This window comes from Pan paniscus, chromosome 15, assembly GCF_029289425.2.
Source record: "Pan paniscus chromosome 15, NHGRI_mPanPan1-v2.0_pri, whole genome shotgun sequence".
NCBI lineage: Eukaryota > Metazoa > Chordata > Mammalia > Primates > Hominidae > Pan > Pan paniscus.
This window is the reverse complement of record NC_073264.2, coordinates 32,257,762-32,280,494: the sequence shown is the minus strand read 5'-3', so window position 1 is coordinate 32,280,494 and position 22,733 is coordinate 32,257,762. Positions and strand designations below refer to the sequence as shown.

The 22,733-nt window shown below is 36.5% G+C and overlaps 1 protein-coding gene across 4 annotated transcripts in view; it reads left to right on the top strand.

Moving 5' to 3' along the window:
- Positions 1-22,733, top strand: part of STRN3 (striatin 3) — a 130,352-nt gene that overhangs the window by 70,821 nt on the left and 36,798 nt on the right. For all 4 annotated transcript variants that reach the window (XM_008974696.4, XM_034937383.3, XM_034937384.3 and 1 more), the window contains exons 4-7: positions 2,550-2,631; positions 6,236-6,409; positions 16,834-16,963; positions 18,154-18,295. In XM_008974696.4, coding sequence (XP_008972944.2) covers positions 2,550-2,631; positions 6,236-6,409; positions 16,834-16,963; positions 18,154-18,295 — 528 coding nt within the window. The remainder of the gene's footprint in view (positions 1-2,549; positions 2,632-6,235; positions 6,410-16,833; positions 16,964-18,153; positions 18,296-22,733) is intronic.

Below are 22,733 nucleotides of genomic sequence, written 5' to 3'. Positions count from 1 at the left end.
AGTACATTGTGATATGTTAGCATAATAGAATGCTGTTTAGCAACAAAAGTGAGCAAACTAAAACTGAATGTGACAACATGGTTTAATCACATAAAACTGAAAATTGAAGAAATTATTATATTCAAAAATCTAGATAATTTTAGAAATCAAGATAGCATTCATACCCTTTTTGGAGTGGCTAGTGACTGGAGGGCACAAGAAAGGCTTTTGGGGTTGCTGATAATGTTTTGTTTCTTCATCTAGGTACTGGTTACATGGGCGTGTTCAAAAATTCCTTGAGCTATACACTTGATGTACTTCAAGAATATCCTTAGCAACATTATTTATAATAGAAAATGGAAACTAATTTCAACATTAGGGGATTGGTTAAATAGGTATATATTTTCTATAGAATATTATGCAATCATTTTTTATGTTAATCTGTATTGCCATACAGAGAATGTTCAAGGTACATTTAGTGTCAGAAGCAGATGATAGTGCAGTATATACATTGGCACATTTTTAAAAAGGGTGGGGTTGTATTATGTATATTTTCAGGTAGAAAATAAGAAATGATAAACACTAAAGTACTACCAGTTGTTAATTCTTGGTAACAGGGTTTGGGCAGTTGTATATCTTGTTTTTTTAGTATTTTTTTCCTCCAGTGATTATGTGTTATATGTAATTTTAAAATGTTATAAATAGAAAAATCAGTAGAGGGACTATTAGAATGAAATAATTATTTCTGGAAATAAAAGAAATGCTTACATTTGGGATAGAATAAGAAGTGTTTTTTTTTTTTTTTTTTTTTGAGACAGAGTCTTGCTCTATTGCCCAGGCTGGAGTGCAATGGTACGATCTTGGCTCACTGCAATCTCTGTCTCCCAGGCTCATGCAATCCTCCCACCTCAGCCTCCCAAGTAGCTGGGACTACAGGCACGTGCCACCATGCCTGGCTAATTTTTGCATTTTTTGTAGAGATGAGGTTTTGACATGTTTCCCAGGCTGATCTTGAACCCGTGGGCTCAAGCGACCCACCTGCCTTGGCCTCCCAAAGTGCTGGGATTGCAGACCCTTAGCCACTGTTCCCAGCCAGAGATATTAATAATTGGACTGTTAGGATTAGAGAAATAATGTCTGAAGAGGACATTTGAATCACTACTAAGGGATTTTGAGGAGCCTAGGAGCCTCACAGAGTCTTCAACATTCAGTATGAGGGTTGATCTTCTAAGTCCCTCTCTTCTTCACTGTGTCTTTATGTTAATAATGGGAACTTATGGGGAAGTATTTCTGTGATATAAATGTCAATAGTTTTAAATTTTGTTATAGAGATGCTAGTTGAGAGATTAATCTGAAATCATACTGTTTATTAAACTCTTTTTTTTGTTTGTTTAAGACAGGGTCTCGCTCTGTCGCCCAGGCTGTAGTGCAGTGGTGCAATCTTTGCTCACTGCAACCTTCGCCTCCTGGGTTCAAGCGATCCTTTTGCCTCAGCCTCCCGAGTAGCTGGGATTACAGGCATGTGCCGCCATACCTGGCTAACTTTTGTATTTTTGCTAGAGATGGGGTTTCACCGTGTTGCTCAGGCTGGTGTTGAATTCCCGTGCTCAAGTGATCTGCCCACCTCAGCCTCCCAAAGTGCTGGGATTACAGGCGTGAGCCATTGCATCTGGCCTAAACTCTTTTTTTTTTTTTTTTTTAAATGTGTACACTTTGTTATCTGAAAATAAAATAATGACTCTTTACCTATAGTAAAAACTATTTTCTGGTTTAATTTTAGTTCCAAAAAAGGAACTTAGCTAGATGAAGTCCTGTGATGTAGACTTAAGGTCCACTGATATAGACCCCAAATTAAGGTATTCAATATTTTTATGTATGCCTAATATCTTAACAGTGTTGATTTTGAATAGCTCATATAATACAGCTTTTTAATTTCAAAGGCAATCGACTTAGCGGAATTCTAGTAGTTAAAAAAAACTAAATTGCCAGGCATGGTGGTTCACACCTGTAATCTCAGCACTTTAAGAAGCTGAGGTGGGTGGATCGCTTGAGCCTAGGAGTTTGAGACCAGATTGGGCAATATGGCAAAACCTCATCTCTTCAAAATACAAAAATTAGCTGGGTGTGGTGGTACATGCCTGTGGTCCCAGCTACTCGAGAGGCTGAGGTGGGATCTCTGGAGCCCAGAGAAGTCGAGACTGCAGTGAACCGAGATGGTGCCACTGTACTCCAGCCTGGGTGACAGAGTGAGACCCTGTCTCAAAAAAAAAGAGAAAAAATCAGTTTTAATAATATTTTATCTCCTGGGCGTTTGATTCCTTGATACTAATAAAGTACACTTGGGTTTTCCCTGTTTTAAAATGGGGGACATAGTACTTAAGTCATTGGGTTATTAGGACAAACACATTTAAAATGAGTGACCCACAGTTAATACTTAGATGAAAGTTAATTTTTTCCTGTCCTTTATAAAATAGGTATGTTTTTATGGGAATTTATCCCTAAGAAAACTTTGGCAATATTTTCAGGAGTCGAAATAATGTATGTAAAACTTTTTTTTTCTTAATTTTTAGAAGAAACCAAAGACACAGAGGCTCCCACAGCACCTCAGAATAGCCAGTTAACGTGGAAGCAAGGCAGACAGCTTTTAAGACAGTGAGTAATTACTTATTTTCAACCTTCTTTAAGGATCTAGGTATGAAAGTGCTTATACTGAGTCAATTTACAAGTAAAAAATCATATTGGGACAATGTGTATGTTTTTTGTATTGCTGCTTTTTTTGCTGTGTAGATGCTTGGATCTTTTTAAAAGTTTGTTTCCTCTGAGTTTCAGGGTGATGTTGTCTTCTTACTTGCAGGGTAGAATGTCCAAAAGACTGGATGACTTGAGCAGAACAAAAACAATATAGAATTCATACTTGATAGAGCCCTCCATTCCTTTCAGTGCAGAATTCACACATTTCTTTTCAATGTGGGTGTGACCGGTCTAGAGAATGAATTTAGTTGAATTCATCTGAAACTTTTCAGAAGTGGATTGCCAAATCTTCCTTTCAGTTGAATTTTTAAGGAGCTTTTTTGAATTTTGAATTACTTGCTGTATTGGAAATATTTCTCTGGCAAATCTTTTTTGTCTTTCATGTATTATTTTCCTTATATTTTGAAAATTTTGGGATTTGTAGCCTACTGATATCCTGGGTGATTTTCAGTTATTCAGCCTTTTCTACTGTAGGTATCTTTACCTTCACTCTTGATCTTGTAGAACTATCTTTAGAATATTTCATAGTCTGGACAGTCATCATGCATTCCACCTCCGACCACTGTGTTATTTGCCCTCTGACTTTACCATGATTTTTAAATCCTTAACTATATAATTTTTCTCTTTAGCTCTTCTACCTATGGTTGCTTTTATTTTATTTCTGTTTCCCTAGCTCTAGCTTAGACTCCATAATTGATCACCCTTATCTAGTATTTTCTTGCTGCCCACTGTTTACCACTTCCTCACCAGTCATTTAACTAAATGTACCTGAAAAACTCTAGCCCTTGTTCACTATGTCTGTCTCTTTCTAGTTAACTCTTGGATAAAAACTACAGAATCATGTGAATACTATTATGTATTCATAGTTTCCTGTCCAAACATTGCAGAGAGCCTTTTTTCATAACCCTTGGCCACCCCCTGCTTCCATTGTCCTCAGTGGATATTCTAAACTTTTACCACATAGCCCATTCTCCCTTATTTCATTAAAGCACTTCAGGCTCTGCTTCACGGAAAATGTGAAGGCTGTCAGGTGGCAATTCCCTTAACACTTTCCTTTCTGTAAATGTATTTTTTTTTTGGAAACGGAGTCTATGTCTATCACCCAGGCCGGAGTGCAGTGGCACAATCTCGGCTCACTATAACCTCCGCCTCCCGGGCTCAAGAGATTCTCCTCCCTTAGCTGGAGTACAGTGGCGCCATCTCAGCTCACTGCAACCTCCGCCTCCCGGGTTCAAGCAATTCTTCTGCCTCTGCCTCCCGAGTAGCTGGGACTACAGGTGCATGCCACCATGCCCGGCTAGTTTTTGTATTTTTAGTAGAAATGGGGTTTCACCATGTTGGCAAGATGGTCTTGATCTCCTGACGTCGTGATCTGCCCGCCTTGGCCTCCCAGAGTGCTGGAATTACAGGTGTGAGCAACCGCACCTGGCCTCTGTAAATGTATTTAAACCTCTTATCTTTTACTTTAGTTTCTTACCATTCAAAAAGGTATTTATCAGTCCAGGCTCTCCTTATAAGTGACTAAAATTTGAAGGAAAGAATAGATTATTGATTGGAAGGATGCTGGATAACTAGCAGAATTGAAGGAAATAATGAACAACCAAGTGTCAGGAAGTGAAGAGCTAGGATAGCTTGGAGGCCCTCTCAGACTGGAAACTCTAAAGACATTCTTATTTGATTTTCTGCCCCTCTCTATCTTAGGTTTATTCTTTTCTTCTGAAAACCACTTTTTTTATGTATGTCAGAGAACACTCTGTAAGTGTTGTCCTGACTGATCAAATAATTGCCCATGAGTCAGTCATTTTTACCTGGGTTGTATGAGATCTTGGCAGTTCATTCAGACCAAGTGGTTAGAGTATGATGGGAGCTGTTCTCCCCAAGAGAGGACTGCATTTTTTAGAAGAAAAGTGAGGCCAGCTTTTCTGGACAGTAGAGAAATCACTTGGACAGTATTCCTCTCATAAATGCCTAATCCCATTGCCTGATTTACAATTTAGTCTCTTGCCACCTTTATCTTTCCCTGTAACTTTATAGCCAAACTTGTTAAGGGTAGTTTATCTCCATAGTCTTCCTTCTTGTTCATTTGTCAGCTGTCTGTTTTCCATTTTGACATTCCTCTGAAGCAACTATCACAAACATATTCAAGAGACCTTTTTTGTTATAATTGGTATCTTGGAAAAATTTGACATTAACTATTCCTTCTTGAAACTTTTATTTTTGCTTCCATGACAGCACTCTCTGCTATCATTTTTTTCCTCTAATTTCTCAAATATTTTCATTTTCCTTTGAGTTTTTATTATGATTCTAGTCCTTTGGTTGTTTGTATACCCAGACTTTCTCTCCTTATTTATGCTTATTCTCTGAGTGACTTCATTTAAATCCATGGCTTCAAATATTACCAAAGATTAATGACCCACATCTGTATACCCAGGCCAGTCTTTTCTGAGCTTTTGATTTGTATCATCTATGTGCCTAATAAACATTGTCACTTGTATTTTTTTATAGACACTATATGGTTGTCTGATAGGTACTGTATAAACTTGATTCTGACTCTGTATAATTTTTTTGAATGTACCCATCATGTAACCATCCAAGCTAGAAACCTGAAAATTGTGTAGAGTTCTTACTTGTTTATTCATTCTACTTCCACATACATTTGTGCATCATGTCAAAGAGATTATATCTTGCTTATTTTTTTCACATTTATTCTCCTCCATTTTTACTTCTTGCTAGTGTCCTGATCTAGTCTTTTTCTCTTTAGCATTCACCTAAAAATCTTTTGTTCTTCTGCCAGCAGTATTTAAGGCATCTTTTAAGCATCCTTCATTAGCCTCTTAAATACTTTAATTTGTCACAGAACCATTCACAACTCATTATCTTTGTATCATAATCTAGTCCCTTTCTTCTTTTCCAGTCTCATCTTAGATCCTAGGTTAAGTTCCTTAGTTTAGATATGGTGAAAGATTGAAAATCACAGGACTGGAGGAGTGCTATGAGATCTTAGATCCTAGAAGGAGAATTAATGTGTTCATCAATCTCTAGTTAACAACCCCAGGTTTAAACTTAGTATGTCTGTGTGCTAAGATGCAGTTCTACTCATTCTTTACTGCTCCTTGGAAATTAAAAAATGTGTGTGTGTTGTGTTAGTGTGTGTGTGTGTAAATTAAAAACAATGTGTGGTTGTGTGTATGGAAATGTAAAAATGTGTGTGTGTGTGTGTGTGTGTGTATAATCCTAAAAGCATTTTAAGACACTAGGGCTTCTTGGGTTTTGAGATAATTGGCTCTTAATCAGTGTTAACCATACTATATGCTTTTTAATTTAAATTTTGGTTTGTATTTGGTATTGTTCTCTTAGAACTGGAACTAGTCTGTAGAGAAGAAAGATACTGAGACAAAGGGAGAGCATATTTTATAGGATTATGGGTTTTTCTAAAATTTGATGTGATTTTGAGTCTGGCACATGTTAACAGTATGTGGATTTTAATATTTATTTTCTCTTACAGGTATCTTCAGGAAGTAGGTTATACAGATACAATATTAGATGTACGGTCTCAGCGGGTAAGGTCATTACTTGGACTATCTAATTCAGAACCAAATGGATCAGTAGAAACAAAGAATTTAGAACAGATCCTGAATGGAGGTGAATCTCCTAAGCAAAAGGGACAAGAAATAAAAAGGTATGATTTATACTTAACATAGTTTATATAATGGATATTATGGATATTGTTATTGTTAATCTCTTTAGCTCCTTGTTACTGCCATTAAGAATTTTTTTTTTTTTTTTTTTTTGACACGGAGTCTTGCTCTTGTCGCCCAGGCTGGAGTGCAATGGTACGATCTCGGCTCACTGCAACCTCCGCCTCCCAGGCTCAAGCAATTCTCCTGCCTCAGCCTCCCAAGTAGCTGGGATTACAGGCACCCACCACCACTCCTGGCTAATTTTTTGTATTTTTAGTAGAGACGGGGGTTTCACCACGTTGGCCAGGCTGGTTGCGAACTCCTGACCTCAGGTGATCCACCTGCCTTGGCCTCCCAAAGTGCTGGGATTACAGGCGTGAGCCAGCGTGCCCAACTGCTATTAACAATTTTTAAAGCAGATCGAGTTCAGAGTTAAAGACCTAGCCACCTCCCACCCCACTCCATGGTACCATGGGCAAATAAATTTTCTAAATTTTCTGTTTAATGGCTTTCAAAATTTATCTATGTTAAGTTGGTGTTTGTTTTTTGAGTCAGGGTCTGGCTTCATTGCCCAGGCTGGAGTGCACTGGTGTGCTGTCGGCTCATGGCAGCCTCTGACTCCCATGCTCAAGTGATCCTCCCACCTCAGCCTCCTGAGTTGCTCAGATTCCAGGCATGCGCCACTATGCCCAGCTAATTTTTTTTATTTTTTGTGGAGACGGGTTCTTGCTCTGTTACCCAGGCTGGTCTCAAACTCCTGGCCTTAAACAGTCTGCCCGCCTCAGCCTCCAAAAGTGCTGGGATTACAGGCATGAGCCACCGTACCCAACCTGTTAAGTTTTGATAACAACAGAATGACTAGTTCGAAATAGGTGCAGAATCAGATTTGAGACTGATTTCATGTAGTTCAGAGCTATTTTAACATCCTTATTTTAAAATTTTTTGCTAGAGTATTTTCAACAAATTATAATGCTACTCTCACTAGAATGAGCAATGGTTATTTAGACCCTAGTGTGAAAGAAACAAAGCTTTGCATTGTGTTTGGATTCAGAAAGCTACCAGATAAAAATGTTTATTGAAATAGAATTTACATATCATAAAATTTACCCATTAAAAAAATACGATTTAATAGTTTTTAGAATACTTACAGAATTGTTCAGCTATCACTGCAACCTAAGTTTAGAACATTTTCATCACCCCTAAAAGAAACCCCATACCCATTAGGTGGCCGCTCTCCATTTCTCCCTATCTCCCAACCCTGGGCTACCACTAATCTACTCTCTGTCTCTGTAGATTTGTATATTCTGGATATTTCATATAAGCAGTCTTCTGTAAGTGGCTTCTTTCACTTAGCATATTTTCAAGGTTTATCTGTGTTATAGCATGCATCAGCACTTCATTCCTTTTTATTTCTGAATAATACTCCATTGTGGATATACTACGTTTGGTTTATGTGTTTCTTTTTTATTTTATTATTATTATTTTTGAGACAGGGTCTTACTCCATTTCCCAGGCTGGAGTACAGTGGCATGATCACGGCTCACTGAAGCCTTGACCTCCCTAGGCTCAGGTTATCCTCCCACCTCAGCCTCCCGAGTAGCTGGGACCACAGGTTCACAACACCATGCCTGGCTAATTTTTGTAGAGACAGGATTTTGCTATGTTGCCCAGGTCTTGAACTCCTGGGCTCAAGCAGTCTGCCCTCATTGGCCTTCCAAAGTGCTGGGATTACAGGCATCAGCCATCACACCCGGCCTTCATTGTGTGTTTCTTATATAGGTGATGGGTATGTGGGTTGGTTCCAAGTTTTGGACTAATGAAGAAGATTGAGGACCTGCCAAACTCTTTTCCAAGGTAGTTGCACTGTTTTACCTCCCCACCAGCAGTACTAAAAGGATTCTGATTTCTCCACATCCTCATCAACACTTGTTATTGTCTAACAGATATACTTTTGATGAATACGGAATTGATAAATACAAGGAGTTAAGCATTTTTACCATGAGACGTTACCCTGAGTAACATAGGTTAGAAAGACAAAGAAAATGGGGAAAAAACCAGATGACTTCATTGAGGTCATTTAGAGCTTAATAAATAAGTAATGTATATAGTTTATAAACATTATTTTATACCCTAGATGTATTTTATGATACTGTGCAGTTATCTAAAATATATTCTGGTCGACTGGGCACAGTAGCTCATGTCTGTAATCCCAGCACTTTGGGAAGCTGAGGCGAGTGAATCACTTGATACCAGGAATTCGAGACCAGCCTGTTGACCAACATGGTGAAACCCCATCTCTACTAAAAATATAAAAATTAGCTGGGCGCACGCTTGTAATCCCAGCTACTTGGGAGGCTGAGGTGGGAGGATCGCTTGAACCAGGAGGCAAAGGTTGCAGTGAGCTGAGATCATGCCATTGCACTCCGGCCTGGGTGACACAGTGAGACTCCATCTCAAAAAAAAAAAATGTGTATATATATGTGTATGTGTGTGTATATATATATATGTATGTGCGTGTGTCTGTGTGTGTATATATATATACATGTGTATATATACGTATATATATGTGTATATATATGTATATATACACATATACATATGTGTGTATGTGTATTTTTTTCTGTAAGGTTTAAAGTTAACATAAGCCTTTGATTTCGAGTTTTCATTTCTGAGAAATGACTATTAAAGTCAGTTTGACATCAAATAGAGCCCTTATTTTCTATACTGTGATTTCAGGAAGCATAGAGTGTTTTGTAGCATAAGAGAAAAAGCGGAAATACTATCAAATATTTTTAGCCAAACTGGTCACCCACGTAGTTCATAGAATTTGTAAATATTTTACAGCAATACAGGTTTGCCATACCACGTCTGACTCTGAATCTGAATCAAAGATCCTTTTGTTTTTTTCCCCCTCACTCTTAGTATCATCTTACAAAGATCCTTGATAAGCTGTATCTTCTCCTTGTAAAGCTTCTTGCCTTTGCAAAATTAAGATTTTGATAGTTTTTTGGAGTGTGTGTGCATGCGTGTATGTTAAATACAACATGGGATCTGCCCTCTCAACAAACTTAGTGTGCAGTATTGTTAACAGAAGCACAAAGTTCCAACTCTCTGGAACTTTTTCATCTGGTATGACTGGAAACAATAACTTTCGAACAGCAGCTCCCCATTTCCTCCTCCCTCCGGCCCCTGGCAATCACTATTCTACTTTGTGTTTCTGGGTTTGACTACTTTAAGTACCTCATGATTGGACTCATGCAATATTTGTCCTTCTGTGGTTAGCTTATTTTACTTAGCGTAATGTCTTCATGGTTCATTCTTGTTGTCATTTATGACAGGATTTCCTTCTTTTCATAACCAACGATATTCCAATGTATGCATATACTGCATTTTCTTTATTTCTTTACCTGTTGATGGACATGTAGGTAATAGTTGTTTATTTGTTTAGTGTTGTTTTGAATGGTGTCTTGCCCTGTTGCCCAGGCTGGAGTGCAGTGGCACAATCACAGCTCACTGTAGCCATAACTTCCCAGGCTCAAGCAATCCTCCCACTTCAGCCTCCAGAGTAGTTGGGACTACAGCCACGTGCCACCACACCTGGCTGATTCTTTAAGTTTTTGTAGAGACAGGACCTCATTATGTTCCCCAGGCTGATCTTGAACTCCTGGACTCAAGTAACCCTCCTGCCTCAAGCAACTTCCTGCCTCAGCCTCCTAAAGTGCTAAGATTATAGGCATGAGCCACTGCGCCTGGCCGGAAATAGTTGTTTTAATCGAGGCTTTCTTCTTAATGCATACAATAACATTTTCTGATTCTGCCCTAATGTAGGCGTGTTATGGTTGAGCCATTATTAGGGCCATTTGAAAACCCCTAGGAATAAGAAAATGATATAACATGTGGATCAAGATTTCAGCAAAATGATGTTTATTACATTCTTATTTATAATAGGAAAAAATTAGAAGCAGTCTTAATGTCCAAAAGTAGAGGATGGTAAATTTTAGATTCATATTTTAGAGGCAGTATGCCTAATCGTTAAGAATATGAATTCTGAAGACAGACTGGATTTGAATCCTAACTTAACCACTAGTTACTAGCCATCACTTTGGACAAGGAACATTACTTTCCTTATTTGTAAAATGAGGATCATAGGATTGATGTGAGGAAGGAATGAATTAATGTAAAGCATTTAGAACAATGCCTGACACACAGTAAGTGTTATATAATTGTTAGCTATTAGGAAATATTGTGTATCTAGTTGAAATGTGACCCCCACCAAGACTAGTGTTTATTAGATGCTATCGAGTGAGTGGCACTATTGTATTTCTTGATTTATGGTAGGGTATGGTTGTGGTTGTATAGTGCATCATATCACAAAGCATCTACTTTATAAGGACTCATTGGGAAAGTTCTCTTAGATCTTATAACTGGGAAAAGTTGTGCTGTTTCTTAATAATTGGTCTTATTTACCTTTGAACCTCCAGTTGTTGCTCCCCGCCCACCTCTTTTTTTAACCGTGTTTGGAATCTCAGGGCCAAATTTGTGGGCCTCCTCCAGAAAATGCATTGACACATTTAGTCTTTTACTTAGCAGCCTTACCTTTGGCTTCATTTTGTTTTCCCTTTCATCTGGATTTATTCATTTTTAAGATTCTGTTGTCTCTTTAGAATGAGAGAGGGTAGTAAATAAATAGTTGGCAAAGAGAAAAATTATCCACAGATGGAGACTTCCATTTTAAATATGGTAGGTTAAAGTCACATATTACTTGTGTGCCTTTCAGAAATTTTGCTAAAGGACAGTGAAGGGCTTAAGATGTATTAACACAAAAGAACAACAACAAAAAAAACAATGACATACAGAAAGAATGAGAGAGTATACTGTCTGTGAGATAGGGAGAATTTAACGATTTGGAATCCAGAAAGAAAATGGAGGAATGGCAACTGACTGAGTGACCCTGGGAAAGCTTATTAAACATAAGTGCATTTGAGAGTGATAGGATGAAGAAAAGGAATAAGCCAATTCAAGTCACAGAATTCCAGTAAAGCCACAAAGGCTAAGGAATTATAGGTATTCGGTGAGGTTTAAATAGGGGTATGAATAGAGAATTGGTTTAAAGTTTATTTAAGAAGCACAGGCTGGGCATGGTGGCTCACGCCTGTAATCCCAGCACTTTGGGAGGCTGAGGTGGGCAGAACACTTGAGATCAGGAGTTTGAGACCAGACCAGCCAACGTGGTGAAACTCCATCTCTACTAAAAGTACAAAAATTAGCTGGGCGTGGTGGCAGGCGCCTGTAATCCCAGCTACTAGGGAGGCTGAGGCATGAGAATCGCTTGAACCTGGTAGGCAGAGGTTGCAGTGAGCCGAGATCATGCCACTGTACTCCAGCCTGGGTGACAAAGGGAAACTCCATCTTGGGGGGAAAAAAAAAGTTTAAGAAGCACAACGTTGAATCCTCTCTTTCATCTTGTGAAGCTGCTTTAACACCACCCCTCCCCTACTCCAAAGAATGGTAGTGTATTTTCCACCAGTGATTTCTGTTTTCTCAAGAAATAAAACAACTGAAAGATGGGGTTATTGTATAAAATGAAAACAGCAGGGTTGTATGAAAGTCTCCAGCTGAGCATTGAGGTCTCCTGTTTTCTCCTACTGTGTGACTTCCAGTATGTTGGCAGCTTTTATCCCTTACAAGCAAGATATTGAAATTGAATCACATTAATAGGAAAGGCCTAATGGTACTGAAAATTGGGATATGTCAGTGAAATGGCTGGGCCTGTGTCCTATCATGCAGAAGTTAAGTCAGCAGCTTGACAAGAGATAGCCATATTCTTAGTCCTTCTGGGCTGCTGTAACAAAATACCGTAGACTGAGTAGCTTATAAACAATAGAAATTTATTTCTCACAGCTCAGGAGGTTGGGAAGTCTAAGATCAATGTGTCAGCATGGTTGGGTTCTGGTGAAGACCCTTTTCTGGGTTGCGGACTGCCGACTTCCCACTGGGTTTTCGCATGGTGGAAAAGGCAGGCTCCTTTGGGCCTCTTTTATAAGGGTACTAATCCTATTCATGAGGACTCTGTCCCCATGACCTAGCCACTTACCAAAGGCCCACCTCTTAATACCATCATATTGGGGATTAGGTTTCAAAATAGGAATTTTGCTGAGGGACACAAACATTCAGACCATGGCACCCATGTAGACAGTACACCAGTTAGGACCAAAAAGATAGGAAAATTCAAAGATCAAGTTGAGAGGGTCAGTGTCGGACTAGGAGTTTCAAAAAGAGAAAACAAATCAAGTGTTGAAAACTTGATTAAAACAGTAATACAAGAAAACTCTCTGGAATATATTTTCAGAATGTATTTCCAGGGATGTTTGTTTCCAGATTGAAAGGATTCTTTCCAGTTACTCCATAAAATCAGTGAAAAAAGATCCATACAGCGGCCATAATCATGAACACTAAAAATTAAGAGGAAATTCTAAAATCTTCCAGATAGAAAAATTAGACTACATTGAAAAGACTAGGAATCAGGCATTATTAAATTAACATTCAAAGCTAGAATATAGGAGAGCAGTGCCTTAAAGATTCTGAGGGAAAGTGAGTTCCATTTAGATTTGTATACTGAGCCAAGTACTGTATTGTTTGTGAAAGTATTAATAGCAAAAAGAGACATTTAGATATGAAAGCCTCAAATTTACCCTTCATTTTTTCTCAGGAAGCTATTGGAGATGTTTCTCAGAATTCTGAGAGACTAAGTCAAGAAGGAAGAAAGTGTAGGATCCAAGAAAAAAGATATCTAATAAAGAGAGGCAAAGGAAATTTCAGGAAACAGTTGTGCAGTGGGCCTGGACATTAGCCAGAGTAGAATGGAAGGAGGACAGAACACTGGAAGGAACGTTTCTTAGAAAATATGAAATTAATACATTGCTTTATGTGTTTGAGGATTTTGAAAGGAGATGTACAGTTCTGCTGGAAAATTTCAGAGGAGAATAGTGGTAACATCCTTGGAAAACCAGGCAATTAAAAAAAAAAACACACTAGGCAGTTATTTCAGGAAAACTATTATAAAAGGAAGGAAGTAGAGTCATTGTAATGTGATTTACATGGACATACTAATATGTACTTACAATGTAACCATGGAATATTAATAAAGCCAAAAGTAAACTGATGTAACTATATTACTGTTCTGGGAGGAAGTGTGGATGTGGGATGGAGACTGTAAGGGAACTACATTTTTATCAAGAAATAGCAATCTGAGCATGTTATTTAGAAAAAATAGGGTAAATAACAAAGGGAAGCTTCTTTAAAAATAAGTTTAAAAATGGTTGTTCCTAGTGTGTAGGAATCAAAGATAGAGAAGGATGGGGCAGGGGACTCTCTTGTTACTCATTGTATGCCTTGTCAATTTATTTAGAACTATTTGGCTTTTTTTCTCCTAAGTATTTCCTAGCAAGCAGAACTTCATTTTAGCAACTGCAGCAACAGCAAAAGATTGACGATACTCATGATCCCCAAATTATTCTTAGCTAACTTCAGTAGAGCTCTAAAAGTTGCCTGACAAACCTTTTCTTTTTCTTCACTGGCTGATTCCTTATTTCATTCTTCAGCTCAGCAACTCTTCTAATCTTTTTCTACTCTTCATCAACTCCACTCCAGACTGCGTTCCTTAATTTTAGTCATTCTTATAAGTTTGTGACCCTACCTCATTTTTGTTTTGTTTTTTAGAGACAATTCTCCACTGATCTGTTTCTAAACATCCTGTGAGCAGAGACACATATTGCCCTTTTATTCTGGACTATCTATTTAAGGATATTTATATAACAAACAACCTTGTAAGATAGAGACAGTCTTCTGGGAAGTCATGCTTACTGTTCAGTATAAATGATTCAAGTTCCCTAAGCTCAGAGTTCCTCCGCTATAATTCAAACGAACTGTAAGTGTAACATCTACCTGATTACCTCCTTGCCACCCTTGTGGGACTTGGGCAAAGGAAATTCAGCAAACATTATGATCCTATTACTTCCTGTGCTCCTGAGGAGAATTCTTGTCTCTGACTCAATTTTATGACTTATTTCAGGATCCATGAAACAGTAATAGGCTAGGTTGTTAGCATGAAGGCAGGGAAAAACCTGAGACCTTTCACAGTCTATGATCCTTTAATTTTTATTTCCCTAAAGACTAATGATGTTGAGCATCTGTTCATATGCTTATTTGCATTCCACCTATCATTATGACGCAATGTCTATTTGAAATATTTCCCCATTTTTTATTGTTTTGTTACTGTTAAGGTTTAAGTGTTCTTTATATACCCTTGACACAAGTTTTTCATGAAATATAACTTGCAAATATTTTTTCACAATTTATAGGCTTTTCTTGACATTCTCTTGGTGTCTTTCAAAGAGCGAATGTTAATTTTGGTGAAATCTGATTGACCAATTCTTTCTTTTATGCATTGTGTTCCATTTGACTTTTAAAGCCATGGACATGTATGCTGTGATTAAATACAGTTTTAAAACCTGGAAACAGGAGGTACTCTTACTTTAGAGACAGAAATTTCTATCCAAGGAGCAGCAGTACTTAATTTTTCAAAGTTCAAAACAAATATATCTTAAAAAAAAATTCTTTTAAATTATTGTATCATTGATATGCTACTTTTGTCAAATGCATTCATTGCCTTTCACTTACTCTCCAAATATTAAGTTATGTTGTAAATTTTGAGCTGAAAGTATATTTTGTTCTGGTAGATTTGTGGTTGTTTTTACTAATTTGCATTTGAAGAAACCATCTCCTACATTCAGTCATTATACAGTTCCTTTAAACAGTGTGCTGGATTGGGTGGGATATAGTACAACCTATTAAAACTCTTTGTTAATGCTATTTAAAAAATATCGTCAACCCTTTCTATCTGTAGGTTCTACATCTATGGATTGAAAATACCACATTGAAAAAAAAACGACAATTAAAAAATAAAATAATACAAATTTAAAAATACAGTGTGTCACCTATTTACGTAGTATTTACATTGTATTAGGTATTATAAATAATCTAGAGATGATTTAAAGTATACTACAGGGAGAATGTGCGTAGGGACTTCAGCATGATAGGGAGGTATGTATGCTAGAACCATTGCCTCATGGAAACCAAGGGACGACTATAATCTGAATTGTATTACATGCTTAATTTGGACTAATGGAGGGAACCAATCAGAGAGGGGGGCAAAAACCCTCCCTGAGTTTTATATTATTTTTCTTTTTGTTACCATGTACTCTTAGTAAAGACATTTAAAAACATTTGAGATAATCTAATTCAGCCCCCACAATTTACAGGTAAAGAAATTGAGGCCAAAAGATTTAAATGGTTTGGCCAAATTCAAGCAGCTACTTAGTGGCAGAGCAGAGAATTTTCATGGTGAAAGTCTTTGTTCAGCTGAATTTTCTACTGTTTTGTTGCTGGCTTTATTGTTAGACACTTAAACAACTATATGAAAACCTTTTTTGTGTGTGTGCATAGAGAAACTCAAATTAGTTAAAAGATTTAGTTAAGTGGATAAAATATATATATTGTCCCTATTACCTGTTAAATAAGTGATTCTGCAAGACTTAAAAGTATTTATTTAATAGATTTTGAGTTATTTTTTCTAGCTAAGACAGTCTATGAAATGGATTGGGTTGTTTTATATCTGATTTACTATAAATCTGGGCTGCTTGATAAATTATTTTTAAGTTTTTTTGTTTTCATTTTGAGACTGGGTCTTGCTCTGTCACCCAGGCTGGAATGCAGTATATAGTCATAGCTCACTGCAGCCTCAACCTCCTGGGTTCAAATAATCCTCCTATCTCAGCCTCCTGAGTAGCTGAGACTATAGGCACACACCACCATACCCAGGTAATTTTTTTTTTTGAAGATGGGTTTCACTGTGTTGCCCAGGATGGTGTTGAACTCTAGGCTCAAGCGATCTTCCCCTCTTCACCTCCCAAAGTGCTGGGATTACAGGCATGAAGCACTGTCCCTGGACCCGCCTGATAAACTTTGGTATTTACTGTTTTAGTCCTCAAACATTTAGACCAAACTGTAAGAGGTTGTAGTTATAAGAAAGGCCAAGTTTCAGTTGCTTGTTTATGATGGTTTTATTTTGAGAACTAATAATATGTGTTTGAGTGTCTAATACTATAGGATTTTATTTTGTTGCAGTAATTACCTAAAATATTTTGGACAATGAACTTTGGAGAAAGTCAGCAGAGAATAATTACTTTTATTTCAGTTGTAGAACATAAATCTTTCAAACTTCTTTTCTTGAATAAAGCCCTCAGACAATAGGTAGTCATTCGAATCTCTCTAGTTTTAAGAATTGATTTAAAATGGGAACCAGAAAGAAATATTAGAACCAACCATTGGAATAGTTGGATTTATCTTTTTGTCCTTCGCACAGGTCCTCTGGTGATGTTCTTGAGACGTTCAATTTCTTAGAAAATGCCGATGACAGTGATGAAGATGAGGAAAATGACATGATTGAAGGCATCCCAGAAGGAAAAGACAAACATCGGATGAATAAACATAAAGTAGGAATTATATTTTATATTCTTATTAGCTATATATTCATGTAGTTGGAATAGGAATTTTTGAGATATCTTAAGTTACATTGGGAGTGATTGATCATCTTTACTTTACATATTGGTTAAAAGTTTTATGTGGTCAGCTCTTTTTGCATTACACACATAGAGTAGGAATTGTTTGCTATATTATTCACTAAATGGGCAAGAAAAGGTCTGTATTTATAGGACTAGTCCATTGATTTTGAAACCTTTTTAAAGCAATGCCCTTTCCACTTCTGCTACAGTTGAGAATCACTGCTGAAGTCTGTCTCTTCATGTACAGCACACCAGTGATAAATTAACTGAAGTTGCAATGGGAATACTTCCACCCTGGGTGAGGGAGTAATCTGTGAATTATAAATAAGTCTCAACATTCTTGTATTTTAGTAAAGAATAATAAAAATTTACTTTTGCTCATAACCTAAGAAACAGGTTTATCTATTTGAGTGGTTTGAGGGGCTTGCTGTAGAAGCCAAAGTAGAGTTGATCATCCATTCGTGGATTACCAGAGTAGTGTACAGCTTTTCAACCATAGAAAAAAGTGGGTAGGTTTAGTTGTTGGTATTTGAGATTTTACAGTAACATAAGAAAAAAATTACAGTGTTCCACAAAAGTCTCTGGTCTACAAAATCAGTTTTCAGTCTTTTTTGACACATTCTATATGTATAACGTAGTCTATTTGGGTGAATAGAGATTTTGATCCTTTTAATTTTTTTGTTCTGGAAGGTAAAGCACTATTATAATTATCACAGCTATGAATTTAAATTAGTTACTATGCCATATCTCTATGAGTGAAGGACGAATCACGCAGTTCCCATTTATGAGGTCAATTCAAGATAACATCAGAATGCAAATAAGTGACTGGTTCTTTAATGGAGGACTAACTGTGAATGTACTGTAATTTAAGAAGTTAACTGTTCTTGATGATTAGCATTTAAACCATTTTTAGTGCCACATTACTTAGATCAATCTTGGCACAGCACTGTTGAACCATTTATCTGAAGTATAATTTGGGATTTGTGAATTACATGGGAAATCTAAAATTTTTGATCCAAGTAATTTTAAAATGGGTGTGTAAATGTAGTTATGTGACAATATTAAAGCATCCCTTTTCCATTTAGGATGAAAGTAATTCTTGGTTTATATTCTATTTACAGATAGGTAATGAAGGTTTAGCTGCTGACCTAACTGACGATCCTGATACTGAGGAAGCACTGAAAGAATTTGATTTTTTAGTGACTGCTGAAGATGGTGAAGGAGCTGGAGAAGCACGGAGTTCGGGGGATGGCACAGAATGGGGTAAGGTGATAAAGAAATACCGGGTGGGAGGAAATCTAGCCCTTAATGATGGGTTATTATTAAATATTATATGTGGAATGTGTGTATAAATGTATGGTGGCAGTTAAACGGAGAGCAAGGGGAAGTGGTTTTGAATAATATCAAGGTATTTTGTACCAATTTACTTAAATTTGGTGACTAAACTGTTTAATATATATGGCTTTTGGTGGATTTTGATTTTTGGAATTTGTCTGGATTTAAAGTTGAAACATTTAATTGATTTGGAAATCCAATTTCTTTCCCTTTAGTCGATTTTTAAAAATTTATGTATTCAGTTTTAAACATTCCCATTGTTTAATTTGGTATTCTAGATTTAGGAAGATTTAACTCTCAGTATGTCCATATAGTGTTATCTGACTAATTACTAGAATTAGTAATTAGTCAGTAATTAGAAATTAATAATTAGAAAGTAATTAGAAAGAATAAAGCTACTCATCCTGAATTATAGCTCTATATTGAGCACAATTTAATGAAGGTACTAAACTTTATTGCCTATAATATTCAGTGTGCAAAATGTTAGGGCCTAAACTTTGGAAGTGGTACATTGTGCTAATAATAATTCAGCCATAACTAAGAGAAAACCATTCTCTATCTGTACATGGTTAAAAACCCCATTAGGAAGTAAAATAAGTGTAAAAATATTTTAAGGTAATAGCTGACATCATTTATGTTTTTCCTAGTAAATACATTCATGCAATCCTCATTTAATATCAGCATGTTGTGTGGTAGGTAGAACAAAGTGTGTTTACTGAGCTATATTGGAGAAGGTTATTATTATTATTGTTATTATTATTATTATTATTATTTTTTGAGACAGAGTCTCGCTCTGTCGCCAGGCTGCAATGCAGTGGTGCAATCTTGGCTCACTGCAACCTCCGTCTCCCACGTTCAAGTGATTCTCCTACCTTGGCCACCCAAGTAGCTGGGATTACAGGCGTGCACCACCACACCCAGCTACTCTTTGTATTTTTAGTAGAGGCGGGGTTTTACCTTGTTGGCCAGGATGGTCTCGATCTCTTGACATCGCGATCCGTCCGCCTTGGCCTCCCAAAGTACTGGGATTACAGGCATGAACCACCGCGCCTGGCCTGGAGAAGGTTATTTTAATACATCAAAGTTTTGCTTAATTACAAGCTAGAGGAATAATCACTAGATTTTTTTTAAAAAACAACTTTGATAGCAAACACTTGGATTTTAAAAGATGCCTCATTTATGTGTTTAAACTAAGTATTGCTAATAGCAAGAGAGAAAAAACCTAATATGTAATACATTTATTGACTATCTTGATATAAAAAATGAATCAAGTACTTAAAAGATTTGAATTTTGCCACCAATTTTCTTATTATAATTCTCAAGCATTATTTTCAGACCTTCACTTCTTTCTTCTTCTAAGTGGAAATAGAAGAGACACATTAATTCAAACATGAGAAAACTCCACAATTACTTTCTAGACTACATTTTTGTACTTACTATTTGAAAATGATTGTGGTTTAGAAGGGTACCTTTCTTCAAAATCAGCATTGCTCAGGAGAAACAGGAAAAATATTTAACTTTTCTTTTAGCTTCTCTGTGCAGACATTCAATGTTGGAAATACCTTATCTTTTTCCAGTAACTTCAAAAGTATTGTTTTTTCCTGATTGTTTTATAATTATATAATTATTTTGTAATACAAATATGTTTTAAAAAACTTAGAACCTACAAATACATGTGAAGATGAATATTTTTATAAGTATATGTATATATATTTACTTACTTACTTAACAGGATTTTGCTAAATGTTGATTTGTAATGCACACTTTTCACTTAATACATGGTTCTTCTGCATCGGTTTTTTTTTTTTTTTTTTTTTTTTTTAAACAGGGTCTCGCTTTGTTGCCCAGGCTGGGGTGCCGTGGTGCAATCTTGGCTGTCTGTGACCTTCACCTCCCAGGCTCAAGGGGTCTTCCCACCTCAGCCTCCTGAATAACTGAGACCACAGGCGTGTGACCACACCTGGCTAATTTTTGCATTTTTTTTTTTTTGTAGAGACGGAGTTTGGCCATGTTGCTCAGGCTAGTCTTGAACTCGTGGACTCAAGCAGTCTGCCTGCCTTGGCCTCCCAAAGTGCTGGGATTACAGGCATGAACCACCATGCCCAGTCAGCATCATTTTTAATAGCCGGATAACATTCTGTCAATAATGTGCCATAATTTTATTTAACCAGAGCCCTATGATGCACATTTAGCTTATTTTCATTAAAAAGAAAATGATCGAAATAACTTATCAAATATCTTTTTAGCTAAATCTTGACACATATTCATTCCTGTTTCCTTAGCCTAAAGTTGCTAGAAATTTAGTCATAAGGATAAAGAAAAAACTCAGGAATTTAATTTATATGGAATGGCATTATTTCTTTGATAATAGTTTCTATATTATGTACAACCGATTGGTCTTTCTGTCTGAAGGCTTTTGATTGTAGAGCAGAGTTTTGAGACAACTCTCAATATTTAGCTTTTTACTATCAATATTTGACAGTACCTGTGTCTCCTGTGTAAGTGGAAGTAATCGAAAAGGTCCCTTACTTCCAGACGAGACGGAAATATTATCTTTAAAACATTTTAAGTTCTTAGTGAAGGAAAATAACTCATTTAAGTACAAGATCGTTCAAATAGTTTTTTTTGGTAAGAAATGAAAACTGTCAAGTGATTTATGCAGTATTTCCAAAGTTCATCATTTCTACTCAACAAGATGTTATAGTCATTTTTTCCAAAGCAAAGAGGATGAATATGCAAACACTCTTTATATTTATGGAATTCATTTGCTAAAAATTTGAATATATTTATAAATAGGAAAGTGGTAGCTTTCAGATTTTTTTTTTCTTTTTTTTGAGACGGAGTCTCACTCTGTTACCCAGGCTGGAGTGCAATGGAACCATCTCAGCTCACTGCAACCTCCACCTCCCGGATTCAAGCGATTCTCCTGCCTCAGACTCCGGAGTAGCTGGGATTACAGGCGCATGCCACCACGCCCGGCCAGTTTTTGTATTTTTAATAGAGACAGGGTTTCACCATGTTGGCCAGGCTGGTCTTGAACTGCTGACCTCAGGTGATCCACCCGCCATGGCCTCCCAAAGTGCTGGGATTACAGGTGTGAGCCACGATGCCCAGCCCAGATTTAAATTATTGAGTAAAAGAGCACTGATTTTTTAAAAAAGTAAGTCTTGTCTTAATGAAACATACTCTAGTCCTTACTCACATTAGAGAGTCTGGTTTTTATTTTGTCTATTAGCAATCAACAATTAACTTTGTATCTCTGACTTTAAATTTTTTTATCTTATGAAACCACTGCCTTTTGGCAAGTTTTCTAACGCTGTTTTCACTGTCATCTGTGTTAGATAGTCTGAGTTTAATATTAGTTATTTTTAGTTCTTCTCATTGTCAAAAGCAATAGTTGGCATTTCTATTTTGCTTTTTCTTTCATGGAGACTAGGCATTTTAAGAATGTTCATTTATTTTCTCCTATCTTTGATCTGTAGAGATTTATAGAACTACAAAATACAATTAGCACCTGAATGTTTGTACTTAAGTATAATTGATAAAGTATGAGTATTTGCATAAAGTTAGTTACAAATTTATGCTACAGTTAATAGATTTGTATAATTCATCTGCTTTGGTAATCAGAATTACCGTAATAGAATTTCGTGTTTTTGTGGGTTTGAGCTGTCAGGTGTCAACTTTCTTATGCATATTTGTGTTTTCTTTTAGACAAAAAAGTTACTGTAAATGATTCAACGTCATTTCTTGGTATTTTTTCCCCCTAGATTTTTTTTAAAAAGGATTAATATGTAGAAGATTTTGCTGCCTCTTCCCTTTTGCTCTTATCTATTTCTTATAAGCAATATCAAACAGCTGTTACTTACCAGGCAAGTTTCAGGATGTTGTTTGTGCACATATGCATTCACCAACCTGTTCTTTGCACTGCCTAAATTTACTTTTGTTTTCTAGATTTGAGATTATCTTGCAAGTAATATTTTTTTCCTTAAGCTTATCCTTTTTTTATTCCCTATGCATTTTCACTCCACTTTCTTTGTCAACTATAGTTAGAGCTATTCACAGTTTTATTCTCTCTACACAGGTCTTTTAGAAAACTATTTGGCTCTTATTAAATTTTTCTGTTCTATCTAATTTCCTATATAAACTTCATACAACTTAAGGGTTTTTTTGGTCTCTGTGAGGTTTAAAAAATATTTGCTGATAATGTATCAATTTGTCTTGCTTTAAGTAGTTGAAATTAAGAATTATTAACTTTATTAAGATGAGTGCAAATGATTGTTGAGATCCCGTTTTTCTTGGTATATTCAATAAGTTTACAGAAGGATTCCTGATGCAGCATAATTTTCAGGAAACTTCATGATTTGAG